Raw genomic sequence first — 23,110 nt, 5'->3', positions numbered from 1 at the left:
CGACTAAAATTAATCTGTACGGTCGGTTTTTCTAAATTGCACCTCAGATTGCGGGATACGGACTCCAACTATATACCATCAACCCAATTACGAAATCGCTTGCTTCGAAGAAATAAAAATAGAGAGAGAAGATATATGCACGCAGTCAACACTCGGACCATTCCATTTATCACAATTCAACAACTGGTTCAAAAAAAACGAAAATTAATGACCACGAAATCACGGCCTACCAAATGGGGCCGAAAAAAAAACAATAAACACTGCCACGGATGCCCTGCTTGGTTTTTTGTTTTATATAGAATTACTTTAAAATAATTCAACGGAACAAGCACAGGTTCTGAAAATTTTTGAAAACTAGCCTCCACCGATCCTGTGGATCGGTGGAGCAAAAAAAAGGTCTTCTACACCGATCCTACAGATCAGTGTAGCTCATTTTGCCTCTGCGCACACTCTACATTGACACTAGCCACAGAAGATCTCGGATTTAGGCCTCCACCGATCCACAGAAGATCCGATGAATATTTTGGGGCTACACCGATCCACAGAATCGGTGGAGGGGTATTTTGAGGCTACACTGATCCTATGAATCGGTGGAGGGGCATTTGTGTGGCCTTTCGTGTAGGGGCTGTGACATATGCAAAATGGGCTGCACCGATCCTACGGATCGGTGTAAATTGCGTTTTTTTTTCTCCACCGATCCTACGGATCGGTGGAGGCTAGTTTTCGAAAATTTCAAAGAACTGTGCTTGTTCCGTTAAATTATTTCAAAATAATTCTATTTAAAAAAAAAAAAACCCTGCTTGTCCCCACTGTTCTTATTTACGAGTGTGTGTGGCTGTGTTTGTGGTCTTTATCTAGAAATGAATGATGCGACAAATATAATTATGTAACGAATTTAAAAGAACTGATATTGTAAACATACTCACAAAATTTGTGAATTATCCGAATTATAATCGAATAATTTCTCTTTTGGGTGATGCTGAACCGAACGTCAAATTATTCGGTCGACCGAACTTTGACCGAATTAAACCCAAATAATTCGCAAATTTTACAAATTATTCGTGAATTTTTTCCGAATTTTTCTCATAATTTATTTTTGGATTTTTTTTTTGCTCTCTTGCATAATTGAAATTTATGATCCGAATTTCGAATTATTTTCGAAATATACTTGAATTATTTCCGAATCACAAATTTTTAATCTTACGGAATCAAATTCGAATAATTCATTTGTCACTATGCTTGTAATACCATCTTCATATGTGTGACCGGACAATATTTAATAAGTGCCACAGTATTCTAAAATTGTTGCATGCAACCGGGCAATATATAATAAGTGCTATTATGAATTTTAAAAATAATAACAATTTCTGGCACATCTCAGAAGTCAATTAGGCCTCTGAGGAGGACAAAACAAAATATAATAAATACTTAGAAGACATTTAGGCCTCTGAGACGCACTCAATATTCTCTATAATGAATTTTTATTTTATTTGATGAAACCGTGAGCTTGAAACATTGATGTTCAAGTCGAGGGGCGATTCAGAATTTATGTCAAAATAGAACACTAATTGAGTTTAAATAGCTAATTGAATTTAAATTCATTAACTTATCGGGTACACAATTGCAACTCAATCCCTATAACTATATTTATTAAAAATATGTTATAATCATGAAATCGATTAACGCCGTATTGAAATAATTTTTCTATGCTAATTAAAAATTCGTTTGGCACAGTTTAAAGTGGAACTATTCTTAGCAAATTAGTAAATTGAAGTTAAAACTTAGATAAAAATTTAACCAAAATATATGCATTGAATAATAAAATGTTCAAAAAGTTCTGCCAGTCCATTTTCTTATAATTGTAATGATAGGTTTCACCGTCAGACATTTCTTGTTCTCTTTTTCTCCCTCATTATATTTACGAAATAGAGCATCACAATCATAAAAAAATAAAATATGCAAAATCGAGCAAAGCATGGAATGAATCGGCTCAAGAATTAGACTAGCTCAGGCCAGGGGTAGGCACTACATTGTTCCAGGGGTATGCACACTGAACAATTAATACTGAATTAAAAATAAAAATTTTAATCCAGAAGTAGACACTTGCCTACCCTAATTCCTTCTTGGATCCGCCCATGTTCAAGTCAATCAAAATTATAAAATATAAATATCATAATTTTTTTCCTTGCATAGAAAAAATATATATAAATCACATTTGCTTGTTTTTTGTTTGATGATTAGTTATTAAAGTTTTATAAATTGAGGAAGTGAAGACGCTACAATTCGATGTATTTAAAATATTTTGGTCATGTTTGATACTGAAGTGATGGAGTAAACTCTTTACTTCACCTTTAAATAGTTAAACATAGAGTAAATTTGATAAAGTAAAATGAAGTAATATTTGAGTTAATGAGGAGCAAATTATTCCACTTGCGAGTCCCACGGTTAGAGCTATTAGTGTAAGAATCTAGAAGTCAATCATAGGACAATTGTATCATATATATTTTGTTCATGAATTGGATGATAAATAAATATATCATTTTGTTCCTTGAGTATTATCACTTTTATGAATCATTTCGAGTTAAGGACTTGAAATTGTATAACTCCATAATATAGATGATAAATACTCTTAATAGTCTCTAATCATGGTAATTAGCAGAAACACTAATTGACCGTTAAAATGTTAGTATGTAGATTAAATGATGGTTAAGTTTTACACACCATAGACAAAGAAATGTCATTTTAATCACATAGATAAATGTTACATAACATGGTATTTGACAAACCCTAAATGAAACGTTAAATGAAATTGTGTTCGTGTCATTAATGTTTTCATTCAGTGTTAAATTCTAAAGTATGAGGTATTCGTCTTTCCTACATGAGAAGTGTGTATTTGTAAGTGTTGTCTAACGGTATCCGTAAAAAGTAGCTATAATGGTGACATTTCAGTATACATGACTTGTATGAAGGGAGATGTTCACCAAGACTACCATTGTCCCTCGTATTACTATACGAGTGATAGTATCACTAGGCCTCTTGATGAGGTAAGGTTATCTACATGCGATATGATTACAAGAGTTAATCATATTTGATAATCTGCTTAAGATCGAGAAAAGATTAAGTTTGCAAGGATGACACACATCTACCTTGAAACTGATCTGATACTATGAGACAAAAGAATTAACACAAGTAAATAGTTTACTGGATCATGATATTGTACTGTACAATATCATATGTGTAATTGGATGATCATAATGCATTCTGCCAGGTGCTGCTCATGATTTGTACAAGTTAAAACAATTTTAATTCTATTTACCAACATAACACAGATCCTATCACCGAAAAAAAAGTAATCAGAGAATCTTATGGTTAATTATAAATTGTTATAATTAATACTAAGATATTTATAATTAATTATAAATGATATAATTAATATAAATGTCATAAAGATGATAAGTTTAAACATATTAAACTTATAAGCATGCACGACACATTGTATAAAAGTTACCGCAACAACAATCGCAATAAATATAATTGTTCAAAATAATTATATAGATATTAAATAGATTATAAATATTAATTATGAATTAATATTTTGGGCTTAAAATTCATTTGAGGGACCGTGAGCGATCAACATGAGAGTTGTAGTACTCAGCGATACGGAACCGTGAGCGCTGGATTCATCCCAATCGGAGTCTCGAATGCTGAGAACCATCCAAAACAGTGACTGCTGCGCCTACCTTTCCTAAACTGCAAATTTCAAGTAATAAGTTTATTCTTAGATTATAATAGTTCATGAATAAGTACATCTAACTATAATCTGAATTTTTATTTACTTTTAAGAATTTCTGAAATTATATTTAAAAGAAATCTGAAAACTTTATTTTTAATGTATTGAGTTTATTATTCATATTATCCGAGATCATATAATTAATTTGATAGATATTAATTTCTTTAAGTTTAATAAAAGTCTGGCAATTTCTTTATTAACAAATATTCTTTTTAAATTATATTATAATCTGAAATCTTTGTTTATTAATAATAATTTCTTAGTTATTATAAAATCTGAAAATTATTCTTTTTATTGAATCTGCTTTCTCATTATATCTAAACAAACTTTCGGTTATGTCAAGGATAAAGGTACCAGAAGCAAATTATTTATTTTATTTTTAATTTCATTCATTCAAGTATTAAAGAGATCAGATATCAAAGTATTTTAGGCTATATTTAGATTGTCAGAATTTTTAATACAAATTAAATATAATATCTAACATGGGAGTCAATCGAAACAGTCAAATTAAGATTTTTGATAATTTACGTAAATAGTAAACAAGGATTAATGATATATAGTATTAAGGGTTTTAGGAAACGAGAACGGAATTCACACATGATTAGTTAAATGTATGTTTATGTTTTAGATTTGACGTTTAAAGATTTAAATGACGTAAGAGGCAATCAAGGATTCATTCAGATATCAGGTGCGGGTTTCCTAGACTTTATAAAACTATTTTACTTTCCTATTGTCATTAAACAGTTTATTATTATTGCATTAGTCGGATTTATGCATGTTGTTATCAAACCATTCGTATGACTTGAGTAGACACAAATAACTTGCATGAAATAATAGGATTCATATATTGACCAATGGACTTGCATGAATAGGATGTGTTGAGCATGACATGAACTATGTGATTGAATAAATGTGTTTTTGAAAAAGAACGAATATGGTAATTGAACAGGGGCCAATATGCTTGCATATTGGGATGTATACAATGGGTCTAGTATTCGACTGGACCCCTCGTTAATGTGACTGTAGGTGAAAGCGGTCCTGTCACGGGTCTAACCCTAGCGTCTGGCAGGAGTTCCGCGGTTAGGGCGACAGCCTCCCAGTGTCAGGCAGGAGTTCCGCGGTTGGGTTGGCGATTTCTTTCGGCGTCGGGCAGGAGTTTCGCGGTCGAAGAAACAAGGAAATTAAGTGGTTTCTTCCGTCGTCGGGTGGGAGTTCCACAGTCGGAGAAATAAGAAAAATAAGAAAAGAAAATGAAAGAATGATTAAGGAAATATATAGTAGTAGATGCATTGCATTAGAGAATACATATGCATTTTATTTCTTATCATATTTGTGAATATATGTAAATGTTTTATAAACTCTGGGCTGAAACTAAATCCCGCACTGAGAGAATGTTCGATTTCTCACCCGTTCCACTTTTATGTGGGTTCCAGGTAACGAAAAGGAAGGATTCGAGCAAGGACAAGAGTGAGACTAAGCGGGAAGACATATTAGTAATAAATTGCCACATATTATTTAATTTTTGTTTCTAGGATTATATATTGATACATTGAGCAGGCATGGCAATGTCTGTGTTACTAGCCATGTCCGCCATGATCGCTTATGAAAACTCTTTTGCTTATGGAATAAAATGTGGCTTTATTTAAATTTTCTTGATAATGTATGTGATGTGCACACGCCTTACGTAGAAATACGTGGAGGGTTGTCTCGGGGTGTGACAAGAATTAATTTACTTTAAATAAAAGTTATAATTGTCTTAGTCTTTTGGATCGATACCCATAATTACTACAAGGATATGAAATATGTTAGTTTGTAATAATCTAGAAGTCAATAATACGATAATTTATCATAAAGCTTTGTTCATGAATTGAATGTTTATTTATATATCATTTTGTTGCCTTGAGTATTATTGAATTTATGGATCATTTCGAGTTCATGACTGAAATTGTGAAACTCCATAATATAGATGATATATACTCTTAAAAAGTCACTGACCAAGGTAATTAGCAGGAACACTAATTACCACGATAAGGTTAGTATGTGGATTAAAAGATGGTTAAGTTTTACAAACCACCTGACACGAGATGTCATTTTAATCACATAGATACATGTTCTAGGAACATGGTATTTGACAGACCCCGAATGAAACATTAAATAGAATTGTGTTCGTGTCATTAATATTTTCATTCAGTGTTAAGTTCTAAAGTATGAGGTATTCATCTTTCTTACTAAGAAATGTATATGTGTGATTGTTATCAAACGCTGTCGGTAAAATGCAGTTATAACGGTAGCTCTTCGGTATACATGGCTTAGCTGAGGTAGTGATGGTTTACCAAAAGTACTATTGTCTCTCGTATCTCTATACGAGCTATAGCATCACTGGGCCCCTTGATAGAATAAGATTATCTGCTAGCAGTATAATTACAAGAGTAATTATATTTGATAATCTACTCAAGATTAAGAAAAGATTAAGTTTGCAAGGATGACACACATCTACCTTGAAACTAATCTGATAACTATGAGACAAAAGAACTAACACAAGTAAATTGTTTACTGGATCGTGATATTGTACAGTACAGCATCATCTGTGTAATTGGATGGTCATGATGCGTTTTGCCAGATGCCTCTCATGATTATAGAAGTTAAAACGGTTTTAACTCTATTTACCAACATAACACATATCCTATTGGGTCACACCATATAGGAGCTAATCGGAGAATCTTATTGTGATTGATTATAAATTGGTTATGATCAGTAGTAAGATGGTTATAATTAATTATACGTGATATAATTAAATTATAAATGTTATGTAAAAATAACAAGCAAAAACATTGGTTAATTTATAAACGTGTATGACACGTTGTATAAAAGTTAACCGGTTAATTTATAAATGTGCAGGACACGTTGTATAAATTACCGAAATCAACAATCGCAATAGATGTAATTGTTCAGAATAATTATACGAATATTATTTGTATTCGGGCCAAGGGCATTCGGATCTTTTCAGATTCGTCCTTATCTGCATGACATGTCATCGATCCTATCCACATAACACCTCACCCCCCTAGGTGGCATGCCTTGTCATAGGGGTATTGTGGTCTTTTCACACCATTTTAGAGGCTATAAATAGAGGGGTGCATGAAGAGATTAAAATACTAATTCACTCGTATCGTTTCGTGTCGAATCGAATCGGTATTTTCTCTCTTTCTCGGTTTCTCTCCCAAATAGTGTTTTGGTTGAGAAAAGAAAGTTATACGTAGTTGACGTATAATCTTGCGGGTTGTTGATTAGTAAATTTACGGGATTGGTGAATAGTGTTTTCCCAAATTTTGCGGTATTTCAATTTTGCTTATTTGTGAAACTGAGTAACCGAAAATTCGTGTTTACGGGTTTTCATCTTTTCCCCGTGAATAGTGTTTTTGTATAAAACCGCAGTTTATAGTATTCCTGACAAAAGAAATAAACCGCTCTCTGGTTAGTCCTGGTGGATAACCTATAGAGGCACCATACGTTTGGTGCTCCGTGGAGAATCATTCCCCTGGTGTAGCTCTTCTCGCTCGATTTGTATTCCAACTGTGATTTGGAAACAAGGTATAAATTGTTATATTAATCTATTTAATTGGTAAATAGATTAAAGTTTTAGAAAATCAATTATGGAGTAGATCTGTAAATAGGATTAAACGGATCTTCTTAATTCATTTAATCCGTAGCTTAAGTTAGATGTAAAAATTTTTGTTTTACTCTTTCCGCAGCTTAAGCTAAATTAAGGGGTTTGAACCGTCAAAACCCCAACAAAATAGACCATCAAATCTTATACCCAAAATACACATCAACTTGCCGTTATAAACTTATAATGCATGAGTATCTATTTCGTATCGTTGAGCATGAGTACTTTAATGATTTTGTTAAATCCCTTCATCCTTCTTTTCAGATGAAATCACGGACTGCGTGTAGAAATGAAATATTGGAGATGTTCAAGGAAGAAAGGGAAAAAGTTTATAAGTTCCTTGGATCACTTTCATGCCGGTTGAGTTCTACCATAGATTTATGGACTCCACAAAAAATAAGAGCTACATGTGTGTAAGTATATACACTTCATTGATGAGAAGTGGAATATGCATAAAAATATTATTAGTTTTATGCACTTGCAAGGGAGACATACGGGTGCAAACTTATGTCAAGTGATTATGAAATTTTTTGTTTGATTGGAACATTGATAAGAAAATATTTTCACTTACATTAGATAATGATGGTGCCTATGGTGTGTGTGTGAGGGAAATGGTCGAGCGACTCAATAAAATCGGAGGTATTTGTCATGGTGGAAAGCTATTTCATGTGAGATGTGCCGCTCATATAATAAACCTTGTTGTGCAAGATGGAATAAATGTGATAAGGAAATAAATTGATAACATACAAGTGGTGGGAAAAGTGAAACACTCTCCTATATTGTAGGAAGAATTTGAGAAAAGGGCTAGCGATTGCAAGTTAGACCTTGGAAGAGAACTTTCTTTGGATGTCTCTACTAAGTGGAACTCAACCTATATAATGCTAAACAATGCTATATCTACTACCGAGAGGCATTTGAGAGGATGTACATCCTCAACCATGCATGGTTTTCTAATTTTCCTTCTAAGTGAAGAGTGGCAAGAGGCTAATGAGCTATGCAAAATTTTAAAGAACTTCTATATAGTAACGGAGATTCTATCGGGTACTTCTTATCCAACCTCTAACTTGTTCTTTGCAAAATTTTTGATATCAAACTAAGACTTAGAGATTGGCTTAGAAAGAAAAAAAATCCAACTATTGTTGAAATGACTTCCTTAATGAAGGAGAAATTTGATAAGTATTAGGACCAATTAAACATCGTACTGGCAATAGCTTCTTTTCTAGACCCACGCTATAAGATGGGGTTGATTGAATTCTACTATCCCAAAATTTATCAAAATATTGGAGCTGTTGAATTAGAAGAGTTCAATAGGGATTTGAGAGAGTTATATGGAAAGTATGTATTGAAGTACCAAAGTGTAGAAGTAGCACAAGCTGGTGGTGGTTCTATTCCCAGTGGTGACGCGAGTGATAGCGACGAGGATAGGGACATCAAACTCAATCAATTTATATTGGAGAGATCTCAACCATGAAATAGCAAATCTGACCTAGATCGATACCTAAAGAGACGTCCTACTTCGTGCCCTCAATGTCAAGATTTTAATGTGTTTAATTGGTGAAAATCAGAAGGTAAAGATTATCAAATCCTGTTTAAACTTGCTAAAGATGTGTTGGTTGTACCGGTCTCGACGGTTGTTTCAGAGTCGGCTTTCAACACTGGTGGTCGTGTCATTAATACATATAGAAGCAAACTAGACTCCGAAGTTGTTAAAACATTAGTGTGCATATAAGACTGGATCAGAGGTGATAAATCAAACCATCTTTCCTTAATTCAATTTCTTAAATCATATAATTCTGATTCGATTCTTTTGAAAATCAGATATTGATTTCAATTATTATTTTAATTTCAGGTTGTGCAACATCAATTTTTTGATTCTATTGAGGAAACGGAAGAAGAAGATGGAGATGATAATAGCAATTGATGGGTTAACAAAATATTATTAAACTATCTCTTTTTATTTTAGAATTATATATGATTAGAGATAATATTTTGTGTTGGTATATTTTGATTAGAATTATAGTTATTTTTGTTAATTAGATATGGTCGGTGAATTGGTCAATTTTAGTTATGGTTATATATATTTTGTAATGACATAACATGTGTATTTTGAATTAAGAGTCTGAATTATATCCATATTAGTATTCGAAAAATATCTGATCTGTATTCGTATCTGATTAATATCCGATCTGTATCCGTATTCGAAAAAAATACAGATACAGATTTGGTTTTAGCATTATCCAATCCGTTTACACCTCTAATCTCAAGTTTACTTTATCAATTTTACAGATTTCTAATTAACTCTAATCTTGAGGTGATGCTTCTTAGTTCATTCTTCAATTTATCATGATTCATCCTTGATATGTATAGCAATTGTACTTACAACCTTGATGTATATGGCAATTTATATGATTATGAACTTGCATAACATCTCATGATTCAACAAATATATATTTTGTAAATCTAGTCAGATAGAGTAAGTGTTACATTCCGAAATTTTAAAACTTGATTAAATTTCTAAATTGATCATTTGGCTTAAATAAAAAGTTTAATTAACTTAACGATCGTTCAGAAATTTTCTGACCGACTAAAACGAAACTGAAAATTTCGTAATATAAATAATGTATGAAATTACGTATAATAAAAATTAGAGATTTAATGGAATAAAAAAAAATTATATAAATTGAGAACGAATTATTTGTACACGTAAATTATGAAATTTAGAATTCTTGTTTATTAATGAATTATGGAAGTTTAATTAAATAAAAATATATATATGGAGATATACAATTGATATCGAATGATTCGAATCTTCGAATAGAGAAATAAAAGTACGAAGTATTCATGCAAAATTAATTGCAAAATTTTATGAAACTTCGACTCGATTTTACAAAGTAAATGCACCATGAATCAATTAAATGAAACTATATTAGAAATTCATATATTGTGAACCATTGGATCTAATCTAGCACCAATCTCAAAGCAGCCAATTTAAACACTCCATCTCTATTTCTCTCCTCTCCTCTCCTTCTCTACCGTGACAGACCCCCCCCCTCCAACCCAACCTGTCCCCTTCCCTCTCTGTTACGCCAAAACCAGAGGGGCTCCGCCCCCTCCCCTCCTCCGTCGCCGGCGAGCCACGCCGCGCCCCAGCCCATCTCCCTCTCCTCCTCTTCTCGGTCCGACCCACCTGACCCGCCAGAAATTCTACGCCCAAAAACAGAGGCTCCGCCTCTCCCCCTTGCGTCGCTGCCACGGCTACCCCACCGGCCGCCACCCCACCCTCTCCTCTCTCTTATTCTCGGTTCAGGAAACCCCAGCCCGCCCCCTCTCTCTCTCGGTTTCTGCCTCCCCCTCCCCTCTCATGAAACCCTAGGAATTAGGGTTAAGAGGTGCTGCCTCGGTGCTCGATTGGTGCTGTCCCGGTACTTGGAAGTGCCCCTTTCATGTGGTGCTCGCTGATTTTAGACGGCTGCAAGGCGAGACGAAACCCTCGAAATCGACCGTTCTCCTTTGACATCCTCTCTTTCGGTTAATTTTTAAATTAAATTATAAACTTCTTGAATTGTGTCTGGATGAACCGATTAATGTCGTAGGATGTGAAATTGCTAGTTTTCGAGTACGGGTTGTTAATTTTCCCGACTCGATCGAATTGCTCGAATGAATTAAGTATAAGGGGTTATATTGCAAAATGATTTTATTAATGGTCGGAATTGTAAAATATATGACCATAGTGATTTGTATGAATTAAAGGGAATTGTAGTTAGGATTTTGTAAAGGGAATTATAGTTAATTACACCTTTGCTCGGGTTGTTGATTTTCCTGGTTTTATGGTGCTGACTTTGTGTGTGTACCAGCCCTTGACTTGACAGGGACCAACACTATAAATAAATTAAATTGAGGGTTGTTTCGTGCAAAATACAAGGCTTGGGAATTTTGATAAAAATAAGGGGTATGAATTGTAAAATATAAGGCCTTATATGAGTTGTATAAAAATAAGGGGCCAACTTGTAAGATGTAAATTGTTTGAGGCTATGGCCGGCCTATGCATTAGAAATGTTATAAATAGACTGGGAATAAATTGTGAATTGTTAATTAGAGGCGTAAACCTTTACTAAATTATGAGTCTTTAATTAAATTGAATTGGAATAAAATAATTGATACGTCCAATGGACCAAAGTATAATAAGGTGAAAGTTTATATAAGGGCCGACCATATATATATAATTTTATAATTGGACTTGAATTAAAATGATTATAAATGAGCCGAAAGGTATAAAAGAATTGACGAATTGAAAGACGGCTTTTGGAATTTAAGTTGTGATAATGTAACCGAACTAAACCAAGTAAACGTATAATATAAGTGTAGGCTCAGTCGAGCAAGATTTCGCGAGGCAATTCGAGACGCCTGATCTTTAAATTAAGCGGTACGCTCGTCATAATCAGGTGCGGGATTCTTGGACTTGTTTGATACTTTATTTTCAGGAATTAAACTGTTATTCGTTTGTCATGTTGAATCTCATTGATTGCATCATTGAATTGTGTAAAGCATTTGCATAGCCCAATCAAATTAAACTCGAATTGATATGACTTGAGTGATTTGCATGCTGGTATGGTTGTAGGTTGTGTCGATCTATTATGATCTGATTTGATTGAAAGTCACTACGATTTGATTTGATATGTATGTGAATGGATTTACGAAGTTAAGCACTTGGATCCAATGAATTTGCCAAGTCGGGCTGTATGCTGACTTGGATTCCCAGGATCCTAATGGCCTTAGGTGAACGGCCCTCGATATGCCCAGTACCGGTTGGGACGAGTGAGGGTGATTATGTTATGTGATGTGATTGGAAATCGTGGGTGACATGTGTAACGTCTATGGCTCGGTGGCATTCTCCTACGTGTTAATGCATTTGAAAGGTCAATTGAATATGACGAATATTGGAAACGATTCTAAAAAGGATTTTCTTTATATGATTCAAACCAGACCTTAATAAACTGTTAAGCCAAGCGATTGCAGATGGGTGTCAGATAAAGGGTCCAGCGGTTGGCCATCTGTAGGTGTCAGTAACCCTACAGATGTGGGTTTGATAATGGTTCAGCTCGAAAGAACATCTGTAATTGCTACAAGCCCTAATGAACTGAGTTATGAATCGAGTTAAGCCAAAATATATGTTGTGTTTGAAACTCATCTTGGAAATTCCGTAAACTGTGTTGCAGGTTGAATTAACTGTTGTCATGCATTGGCATTCTGTTATTTATGATTATATGTATCTGTTTGCATTGTTTATTGTTTGGGTTTTATTTTTGAATGTAGAGTTTGATTGCAAGTCCAATAATCTAAACTGTGGCAAATTTCGCACTGAGAATTTATTCTCACCCCCACCCTCCCGATTATTTTCAGGTTTATTGGACGGACGCAGCAAGTGAGGATATTGGTAATGCATATAAAAGATCCACTGCCTTGCGTGTATATGTGACGCTTGATTTATACACGCGGCAGGCTGTCAGACCCGCGGAATTTGGAGTGTGACAGTAAGTAAATTATTGCATAGTACAACAAACTCTAACGTCACTTTCAAATTGAGTTGGGCTTGTCTTTTTTTTTCCTTTGGGAGAGGGGGGAGGTTAAAGATGTTTCTTTTAAAAATGCAACAACAAAAAAAATGTCATAAACTTTGAATAAGAAATGAAGCCTAAATGAAGCAGTATTCAGAGTATGTAAATGCATGGTGGAAGTGAGGCGGGGAATTCACGGAGGATACTTAACTGAACAATGAATGAATTGAATTATCTGTTTCTTTCTGTTTAGCAAATTGTATGAATGAACTGCGAACAGGGGAATTTGAAGCACCACGGGGTTTCGGAGTTGGCGGGACCCACACCCGCTTCCTTTTCAGTCTTTCACATCGCTCCCATTGTTTTGTTTTATCACTGCTGCATTTTGAAGAGGTTTACGATCTGTACACCAGGTCCAAGCATTAAATATTAGAAACGCTTTCGGTGGTGGACCTGATGACTGGCTGGTGGTCCAACAGGTCGCCATTAATGCCTTGAGCTCTCCCAACCATCTCCCTCTCTGTTTCCTCCATTTCCTATAGACTTTTGTCTGTCACTCACTCACTATGCGTGTGTGTGTAAGAAAGAGAGAGAAGACTGAATTAGCCAGGTCAATGCTTCGAGAAAGTCTCAAGGGCCACCATACAGAGAGAGAGAGAGAGTTGGCGACAGAGAGACAAGATATATTAAATAAATTAATACTTCAATACAGGTACCTATACCAAGAAATAAAGGCGCCACCTTTAACTCTTTCTCTCTCTCCCCTTGAGCGCGAGTGTTTATCTCTGGCTGGATAATATCTAATACTCATATCTCTATTTCCTCAATCATTTCTCTTGAATCGAAGACAGCAAAGGAAATTTAAGGAAGGGAGCCTAAACTTTGGTGAGAGATGGGAAATTGCTTCGGGGTGAAGATCAAAGCTGAAAACTCTGCAGACAGCGCCATTACTTGGGGTGGGTTCTTTTCCGTTAATTTCTTCATTTCTTCTTTAACATCGATCTTTTCTTTCCTATTCCTATATGGAAGTTTTCTTTTTTAGCCTTTTTGGTTAATCTCAACCCTTTTTTGGGTGACAAGATCCACCTTTACCCAATAAAGTTATTATAAATGTTTTTTAAGTGTTCTGGTCTAATTTCTTCCCTTTTCAATTGTAATTTGCAATTGGGCTTGTTTCCACAAAATGACAAGGAAATTATCAACTCCCCGCAGATATGAATTACAGTACAATAGGGTCTTTTTATTAAACAAACTATACAAGTGGTTACTTCATTTTTCCTACAAATCTATTTGAGACTCAGGAATTAAAGGAAGAGCACAAACAGTGAGTACTATGAGAAAATTAACAATCCATAACAATTCAAGCTTTGCAATTTTCTCGGCAAATAAATATAGGCATGCCAACAATTTATATTGCTGAGTCAGTTGATCCAATTGCATAATTGATGCCAGCATAAAAAGTACACTTCCAGGTTCAAGCTCCAGGAATGGAAGCAAGAGCACAAATTCTTTGAGCTCGGTGCCACCTACGCCGAGAAGTGAGGGGGATATTTTACAGTCCTCAAATGTGCATAGCTTCATCTTCAATGATTTAAAAACTGCCACAAGAAACTTCCGCCCCGATAGTGTCTTAGGCGAGGGAGGTTTTGGCTCGGTCTTCAAAGGTTGGATTGAGGAGAAAACCCTAACAGCAGCCAAACCGGGGACGGGAACTGTTATTGCCGTCAAAAAACTAAACCAGGATAGCTTTCAGGGTCACCGCGAGTGGCTGGTATTTAAGCATCTCTTAAACAAGATATTGGATATTTCTATCTGCTTAAACTTCAACTAATATAATTCTTCTCTTTGGTTAATATAGGCAGAGGTGAATTACCTGGGGCAGCTGTCTCACCCAAATCTGGTGAAACTCGTTGGATATTGCCTCGAAGATGAACAACGGCTCCTTGTGTACGAGTTCATGCCTCGTGGAAGCTTAGAGAATCACCTATTTAGGAGTGAGTTTTTTTTTTTTAATATATATTTTACAGCATTTGGAACCTCGTAAATTAGAAACCTTGTAAATTGAAAATAAGTTCTTTTGTAGGGGGTTCATATTTCCAACCTCTTTCTTGGAGTTTGCGAATGAAGGTAGCTCTTGGAGCAGCGAAAGGGCTGGCCTTTTTGCACAGTGACAAGGCGAAAGTTATTTATCGTGATTTCAAGACATCTAATGTCCTTCTTGATGCGGTACTTGCTAACACATTGCTCTTCTCTGTTTTTTCCTACTACTAATTTATCATAAACTCTTCATTTCAACTTGTCTTTCATGTTGTGCATTTAACAGGACTACAATGCAAAGCTCTCTGACTTTGGGTTGGCTAAAGACGGACCTACGGGTGATAAAAGTCATGTCTCGACTAGGGTTATGGGTACATATGGTTATGCTGCACCCGAGTACCTTGCAACTGGTAAACCTCTCTACCTCGATGTCATTTTTATTTAAGACCATAGTAGTTTACAAGAGAGTTGACCCTTAATTGCATTCCAAAAATGGCAATGTTGCTTGTTTCTCAACACTGATCTCTTTCAGACTACTTGAGAAGGAGAAGATTTTGTTTAGAAGACTACTACTTACTAAATAGGCTTATTATAATATTAATAGCTGTTGACTTAATTGGTATTTTTGTTGGATAGTGTACATAACTGTATTTTATTGGAGGGGCATTTAGTCCACAACAAGCAAGTTCATACTCTTAAATTAATTTACTGGAGCTCTTGAACTTAAGTAAAGAGCATACCCCGAGTTCCAAAAATAAGATGAACTATCTTTCAATAATTATAGTTTTCTTGATGCTGAATACCGTATTGATGCATGTGGGGAAGCCACACACATTAATAAAAGTGTTTGACCTAAGTCAGATGCATAAGTCTTCTCCAAGTACTGAAAGTCAATGCAAACTTGAAATAAATTGTCTTCCCTGTAAAGTCTGCTGCTAAGCCTAACTGGCTTTCCTACCAGTGGACCCTTTATGTACTCATTTGGTTGTACACCATTCCAGAATATTTTCAGATACTTCTTCCTAAGTCCATTATAAAATTTACCATATTAATAACTCAAAAAATCCTAGTCTCTAACAGTCTGACCTGATACTGAAAACAATCTGAGAAATGAAAAATCAAAATATAACTGACCTGAACTCCAAAGTGATCGGATGCTATCTACCTAATTGCGCTTCTAATACGCACAGCTTCTTTTGTATAAGGCAGTATAGACTAAAATACATCTCTATGCTTGGCCTTCAACTGAAAATGTTAATCATCTAATACACTTTTTTCTTTAAAAGGCCATTTAACTGCAAGGAGTGATGTATATAGCTTTGGAGTGGTTCTTCTAGAGCTGCTATCTGGCCGGCGGGCCATAGACAAGCACCGACCAACTGGAGAGCACAATCTGGTAGAATGGGCCCGACCTTACCTCACAAACAAGAGAAGAGTGTTTCACATTTTAGACAGCCGTTTCGGCTCCCAATACTCCCTCACCGGGTCCCACAAGATAGCTAACCTAGCCCTCCAGTGCTTGTCAATGGATGCACGGTACCGGCCAAGCATGAGTCAGGTGGTGTCCGTTTTGGAACAAGTTCAAGATCCGAAAGATTTACCAAAAATGCCCTCAGGCGGTGCTGTCAGCAAGAGCAGAAAAGCAAAAAGCAGAAGCTCAGGGGCAATTCCGGGTGTTAAGGTCGAGTATCCTAGACCTACAGCATCTCCTCTGTATGCTTAGTGTGGCTTCTCTCAATTATGTACTAGTTTTGTTTTGTACATTTTTGTGATTGACATAGCTAGTTCTTCTTCTTAATTCTGATTCTTATTCTGCTTTTCCTTTTTATTTTCTTATTGGAGTTGTTTTAGTATGAGCATAAAAGTTCACCAAAGAGGAGCACAATTGTAACATAAAAAAACTTGGGATCAGTTTGGAACTATGAATTCGATCAAAGCCCGCCGTTTTGTGTTCTAAATTTTTTTCCCTAAGTTTGTTTATATAAGATCAAGAAGTTGAAATTTATTAAAAATTGATACCGTCAAGGTAATATATTTTTTTCAACCTCTTGATCTTGTAGAAAATGAACTCCAAAAAAGGAATGAAAAATATAACACGGTTGAGTCTTCAAATAAATCAAAATCAACAGTTTTGAAAATATAACACGGTTGAAGAAGATTGAAAATATTTAGGTTAAACTCACGAACTAGAGAGGTCCTGAGCTTCTTAAGCTTATACTGGTACGACTCTATAACTAAGTCGGCTTTGTTCCATTCCAGTTAGTTGTAAAAAGGCCGTAGATTTTAGTTTATCATATCGGCAATAACCTCCAACCCTACGATCATGCTATCCTTATTTATCTTCTTACAATAGGAGAAAAAAAATGGTCGATCGTTATTTTTAGAGCTCTTTTTCTCAATAATTATTACTATGAATGTATGGACTATGGTACGTAGTTACTAAAAGACTTCGCATTTCATGAAGTAATTCGTTGTGTTGATAACTGTTCATCCTCTAAAAATATACCTGTGATTGTAATTATACGGTTTGAAGATCGTGTGATGATCAACACAACTTGTGAGATACCTCGAACTACTAAGCTAGAGTGCACTGTTTATCTCTTTGACTTCTATTATATTTTTATTTTTGGGAATTTGCCCGTAGGCTCAAAATTCTTGAAATTAAAACCAGTTAGAGTATTGCATTGAAGGGAAGTTCTACCTGGCCACAAACTTATTATATATTGTCTTCTACTTTTTATATTTATTCTCTGTTACTTTTCTTTATGGAGATGGAAATGCAGGGACACACATTCTGCTATGAGTAATGCTGGGGTGCTATGGATAGCATAGAGGCCTCTATGCTACGGCTCAATATTCAAGTTTTCAAAATCCAAACGGTCGATCCGAACCGTTCATCTTATTCCCCATATTAATATCTACTTGGAGACCAAATTTTATAATTTTCTAAATTTTTTTACTATTTATTAAGCCACTTTGAAAATCGCTAATCCAACGGTTTTACTGTTTTGTGCAGCCACCGTTGGATTAGCGATTTTCAAAGTGGCTTAATAAATAGTAAAAAAATTTAGAAAATTATAAAATTTGGTCTCCAAGTAGATATTAATATGGGGAATAAGATGAACGGTTCGGATCGACCGTTTGGATTTTGAAAACTTGAATATTGAGCCGTAGCATAGAGGCCTCTATGCTATCCATAGCACCCCAGCATTACTCTTCTGCTATAGTTGAAGTTCTATTTGAGTTGCCATAAGTGATTTATTGTTGAAGTTCTATTTGAGTTGCCGTAAGTGATTTATTTCGTGTACCAAACATGGTAGTTGAAACTTAAACTACAGTGGGTCTGCAATCGGATTTATGGCCGACACGCTTTAGTTTTACATATTTACTTCACATAATATGTCTTATTTTATGAAGAAAACACCGAAATATGTCGGATAGTAAATATAATTATTTTTTGTTCTTACAATCAAGATTACGGACTGCATTGAATCACACCGTATTTCAAACTACATTTTATCAAAATTTCACATAAAATTTTATTAATTGTTTCAAACCAATCATACTTGATAACACGTTAAAACATCTCGTCTTATGCATGACATGTAAGCCCAAAATACAAACATTAACAAAATTAATAAGCCCAATAGTGTTAACACTCAACAGTCTACAACTCCCCCGTGGCCATGGCCATGGGTAGAACTAAGGGTTAAATATAAACAATATTATATTTGAAAAAATTATACGGTACTGACAGCTAAGAACTTTTTCTATTTATTACTATATTCTAATTAAATACTTAATGCGCTCAAATTTTAACCATGTTTCACTCTCTCTAATTTTTTTTTTTTCACCATGCACTCAAAATCCTTAATCCCTAGTGAATTGTTTCAATTTGAGGGAAATTGAATCTGTTTTAGAAAAATTAAATCAATTTTTCTATTTCGGACTGTTCAATTTACAACTAACGGATTGGGTCGAATCGATCTAAAATTCACGGAGCTCCTTTTAATACAAATTTTGTTTTGTTCATTTCAATTTTTCGCTCTGATTTGAGATACAATATGTTTTTGGAAAAGTAGGTAATATCGATGTCATTTTAATTTTTTATGAATACATATTTTTTTATTTCTTTTTGAGAAACTTGACAGATGCTGTCAAGGGATTCATAAATACATATCATTAATAGATTTTGGTATGGTATTTACAGAAACAAATAAGAATGCAATATTAACTATTATTGATCTATTTTGTCCTTTATCAATTAATATTTCAGATTTCATATATCAAAATTCAACGACTATGATTATAGAAAAGATTAAAAAAAAAAAAATTACATAATGACCCCATGACAAGACTCGTAATTACTTTTTTCACTTTATTCTGATAGGACTAGCTTATGCCATTATTCCCAGGCAATTGCAAGTTTTGTGTAACCTTTTTTTTACCCTTCTCAACTGAGACCAAACGCTGAGAAGTAAGCACTGGTCAGCGAAATTTTGGTCCCATTATTATGTGACAGTAATACATGTTTACCCCCTTTGTCCTTCTTGTACAACCACCTGCCAATCTACCAGTCTCCCTTTGACAATTTTGTGCGGCCATGTCATCATGTCTGTGTCCTGTTCTGTTCAGCATTTCTTGATCTTTGGCTTGTTGCATTCCAATTTGGCGATCCAATAGAGGCAGCCAATGACAAAAGCCAGACCAGATCTTAAATTGAAAACTTGTGACTTATCGGTGGGGTAGGCTTCTCTTGGAATTACATCTGATCATGCATGCATCTCTGACTGCTGCATTAAAATTTTGGGACCCAACAGCGACTCGAGATCCAAAATGGTACACTCTCTATCAGTAAATTTTTTACTGTTTTTCTCAATCCACAACTAAAGTAAAAAAATCAGGACGGTCCGATGAGCATCGGACCACAATAAGAACCCTGAGCATTACTATCATCAAATCAGGACGGTCTGATGAAGATCGGACCAAATCTTGATCAAGTTTGATCCGTATTAAGATTGGTATGGATAATATTGTTGGATTTCGAATAGGTTATAGCGCAACAATTTGAATTAGTTCAAAATTTGTTCACTATCCGAAAGTCAAAATTCATATATAAAACTAATTCCAAGATTCAAATAGAGTTTACCACTAGACGCGCAGCGGAGAATTCGAGTCCTAGCAGCAATCTTTTTTTTTTCTTTTTGATCTCGTGTCGGATCCACGCAAAAGCATAGCAGTTACGTCACTATCAGTATCGACACAAATAAATAGAAAACCAACAGTCAATCGGTATGTTAGTACTGATCTGAAAGCCCTATCTTTTTCTCTTTCTTTCTCTCTTACGTTTTCTGAAGTGTAAAAATGAACACTGCTTGTATATTTATAATACTATGCACCCAATCATTGCACCTTATCAGGAAATCTTATCCTGATCTGATCAGATGAGAACAGAAATTCAGGCCCAGCCCAATAAGACCTAATCCATATTAATTACTAATATGGCTCAAAATATTATGACCTATTAGTACATTTCTAACAGTCTCACACTTATACTAAAGTCAAATATTTTATGTATCTAATACATTTACCATAATCAATATATGGATTTAAATTTGTTTTCAATATTGTTCTTGTGTGTGACCTAATAGGTTCATATCATGTTGGCAATGAGTTGAAAAATTATTTTCGGCACACAAATCATAAGTGATCCCTAGCAGGGCATTGTGACTACCCAAATTATATGAATGTCAATATCCGACAAGTACCTCACAATTATTTATGTTAATTACTTTATCACTTGACATCTTGATTGTACTCAAAGTATGATATATGTCAACTTTGTGTAATACAATCTTTGATTTCTCATACCAAAGTTAGATTGACTTTCATATGGTTGACTATCAACCATATAGCACAGCCATGCATTTTTCAATCTATCTATCTAGAGGGGCCCAGAGACATCATACTCTCAATATATGAGAGGGATAAATTTCATCTTGATCACTCACATTTCTCCACATAATTCGTAATATACTCAATTATTACCTTTATAGTTACCTGGTTAGGGCTAACTTTTGATAGTATCAAATTATATAATTCTCATTGAAGTAATCAATGATGACCTCAGGTCAAAAGATTCAACAAAAATATTGTATAAAATAATATGACGACACATAATAATCCATACATTATTTTAAAGCGGATCTATCCAATACCATGTTTATAAAACATGTATCCATGTGATTGCATTGGATATCTCATATCAATGATCTGTAAAACATTATCATCCACAATCAATCCACATACTAGTCCATAAATTATTAGTGTCCCGACTAACAATGAAGACTAAGAACTATTTAGAATAATAATGCATTCCATTATAAAGTTTTACGATCCAATTCATCGAATTTATGATAAATAATAATCAATAAATTATTCAAAAAATATTACAACATTTTATTCATAAAACAAAAGGATACAAACAAACATCTAAATTATCAACCTCTATAGCATAACAATAATCACTAGAGTCAATCCCTCATGTATCTAATACCTATAGCTCCAGTATGCATATCATGCTTAACTTGCGAGAGAGGTTTAGTTAAAGGATCTGCCACATTTGAATCTGTTTCTATCTTGCATATTTTAACATCACATCTATTCACAATTTCTCGAATAAGGTGAAAACATCAAAGTATGTGTTTGGACTTTTGGTGTGATCTTGGCTCCTTAGCCTGTGCGATTGCTCCATTATTATCACAATAAAGATCCACTGGATTTACAATACTTTTACTCACACCAAGTTCAACAATGAACTTCCTTATCCAAACAGCCTCTTTTGCTGCTTCTGAATGAGCAATATACTCAGCTTCTGTTGTAGAATCGGTTACTGTCTCCTGCTTGGAACTCTTCCAACTAACAACTCCTCCATTGAAACAAAATACAAATCCAGATTGTGATCTAAAATCATATTTATCGGTTTGGAAGCTTGCATATGTGTAACTAGATACAACAAGCTCTTCCTCATCTCCATAAACAAGAAATGCATCATTAGTCTTTCTCAAGTACTTAAGGATATTCTTTACTACTATCCAGTGACCCTCACCTGGATCTGACTGGTATTTGCTCATGACACTCAGAGCATATGAAACATTGGGATGTGTACAAAGTATAGCATACATGATAAATCCAATTGCCGAAGCATATGGAATCTTACTCATGCGATCTCGCTCATCTTGTGTCGAAGGACATTGATTCTTGCAGAGACTTATGCCACTTGACATAGGTAAAGAACCTCTCTTTGAATCTTGCATGTTGAATCTTTTCAACACCTTATCAATGTATGTAATTTGACTCAATCCAATTAGCCTTTTCGATCTATTCATATAGATCCTTATTCCCAATATGTAATTTGCTTCACCAAAATCTTTTATTGAAAAACTATTTTGTAGCGAAGACTTTACTGATTGAAGCAATGGAATATTATTTTCAATTAACAGAATGTCATCTACATACAAAACCAAAAAAACAAGTGCGCTCCCACTAGTCTTTTTATAAACACAATATTCTTCTCATTCTTGATGAATCCAAATTCATTGACTACTTCATCAAAACGAATATTTCAACTTCGAGATGCCTGCTTCAATTCATAAATAGATTTTCGAAATTTGCATATTTTTCTAGCATTATTTGGATCAACAAAACCTTCAGGTTGTGTCATATACACATTCTCATTCAAGTTTCCATTAAAAAAATTGATTTTGACATCCATTTGTCAACTCTCATAATCAAAATATGTAGCAATTGTTAGAAGTATCATAATTGACTTAAGCATTGCAACCGGTGAAAAAGTTTCATCATAGTCTATACCATGAATATGCTTGAAACATTTTGCCACCAAACGTACTTTGTGAATATGAACATTCACATTCATGTCAATTTTCTTATTAAAAATCCATTTGCAATCAATGGTTCTTATGCCATTAGATAAATTAATCAAGCTCCAAACTTGATTGTCTTCCATGGATTGCATTTCGGATTTCATAGCTTCAAGCCACT

The 23,110-nt window shown here is 34.5% G+C and overlaps 1 protein-coding gene and 1 pseudogene across 1 annotated transcript; one reads left to right on the top strand and one right to left on the bottom strand.

The window, feature by feature from the left end:
- Positions 1 to 13,670: 13,670 nt before the first annotated feature.
- Positions 13,671 to 16,971, top strand: LOC144555326 (receptor-like cytoplasmic kinase 176). The gene is made up of 6 exons (XM_078303616.1): positions 13,671 to 13,968; positions 14,485 to 14,783; positions 14,871 to 15,006; positions 15,096 to 15,238; positions 15,336 to 15,459; positions 16,336 to 16,971. The coding sequence occupies exons 1-6, from the start codon at positions 13,905 to 13,907 to the stop codon at positions 16,770 to 16,772; spliced, it is 1,203 nt and encodes a 400-aa protein (XP_078159742.1). The 5' UTR covers positions 13,671 to 13,904; the 3' UTR covers positions 16,773 to 16,971.
- A 4,770-nt stretch (positions 16,972 to 21,741) lies between these two features.
- LOC144555635 (secreted RxLR effector protein 161 pseudogene) lies at positions 21,742 to 22,365 on the bottom strand (annotated as a pseudogene).
- Between the last annotated feature and the right edge of the window lie 745 nt (positions 22,366 to 23,110).

This window comes from Carex rostrata, chromosome 6 (assembly GCF_964058835.1).
Source record: "Carex rostrata chromosome 6, lpCarRost1.2, whole genome shotgun sequence".
Classification (NCBI taxonomy): domain Eukaryota; kingdom Viridiplantae; phylum Streptophyta; class Magnoliopsida; order Poales; family Cyperaceae; genus Carex; species Carex rostrata.
This window is presented reverse-complemented; position numbering and strand designations above follow the sequence as displayed.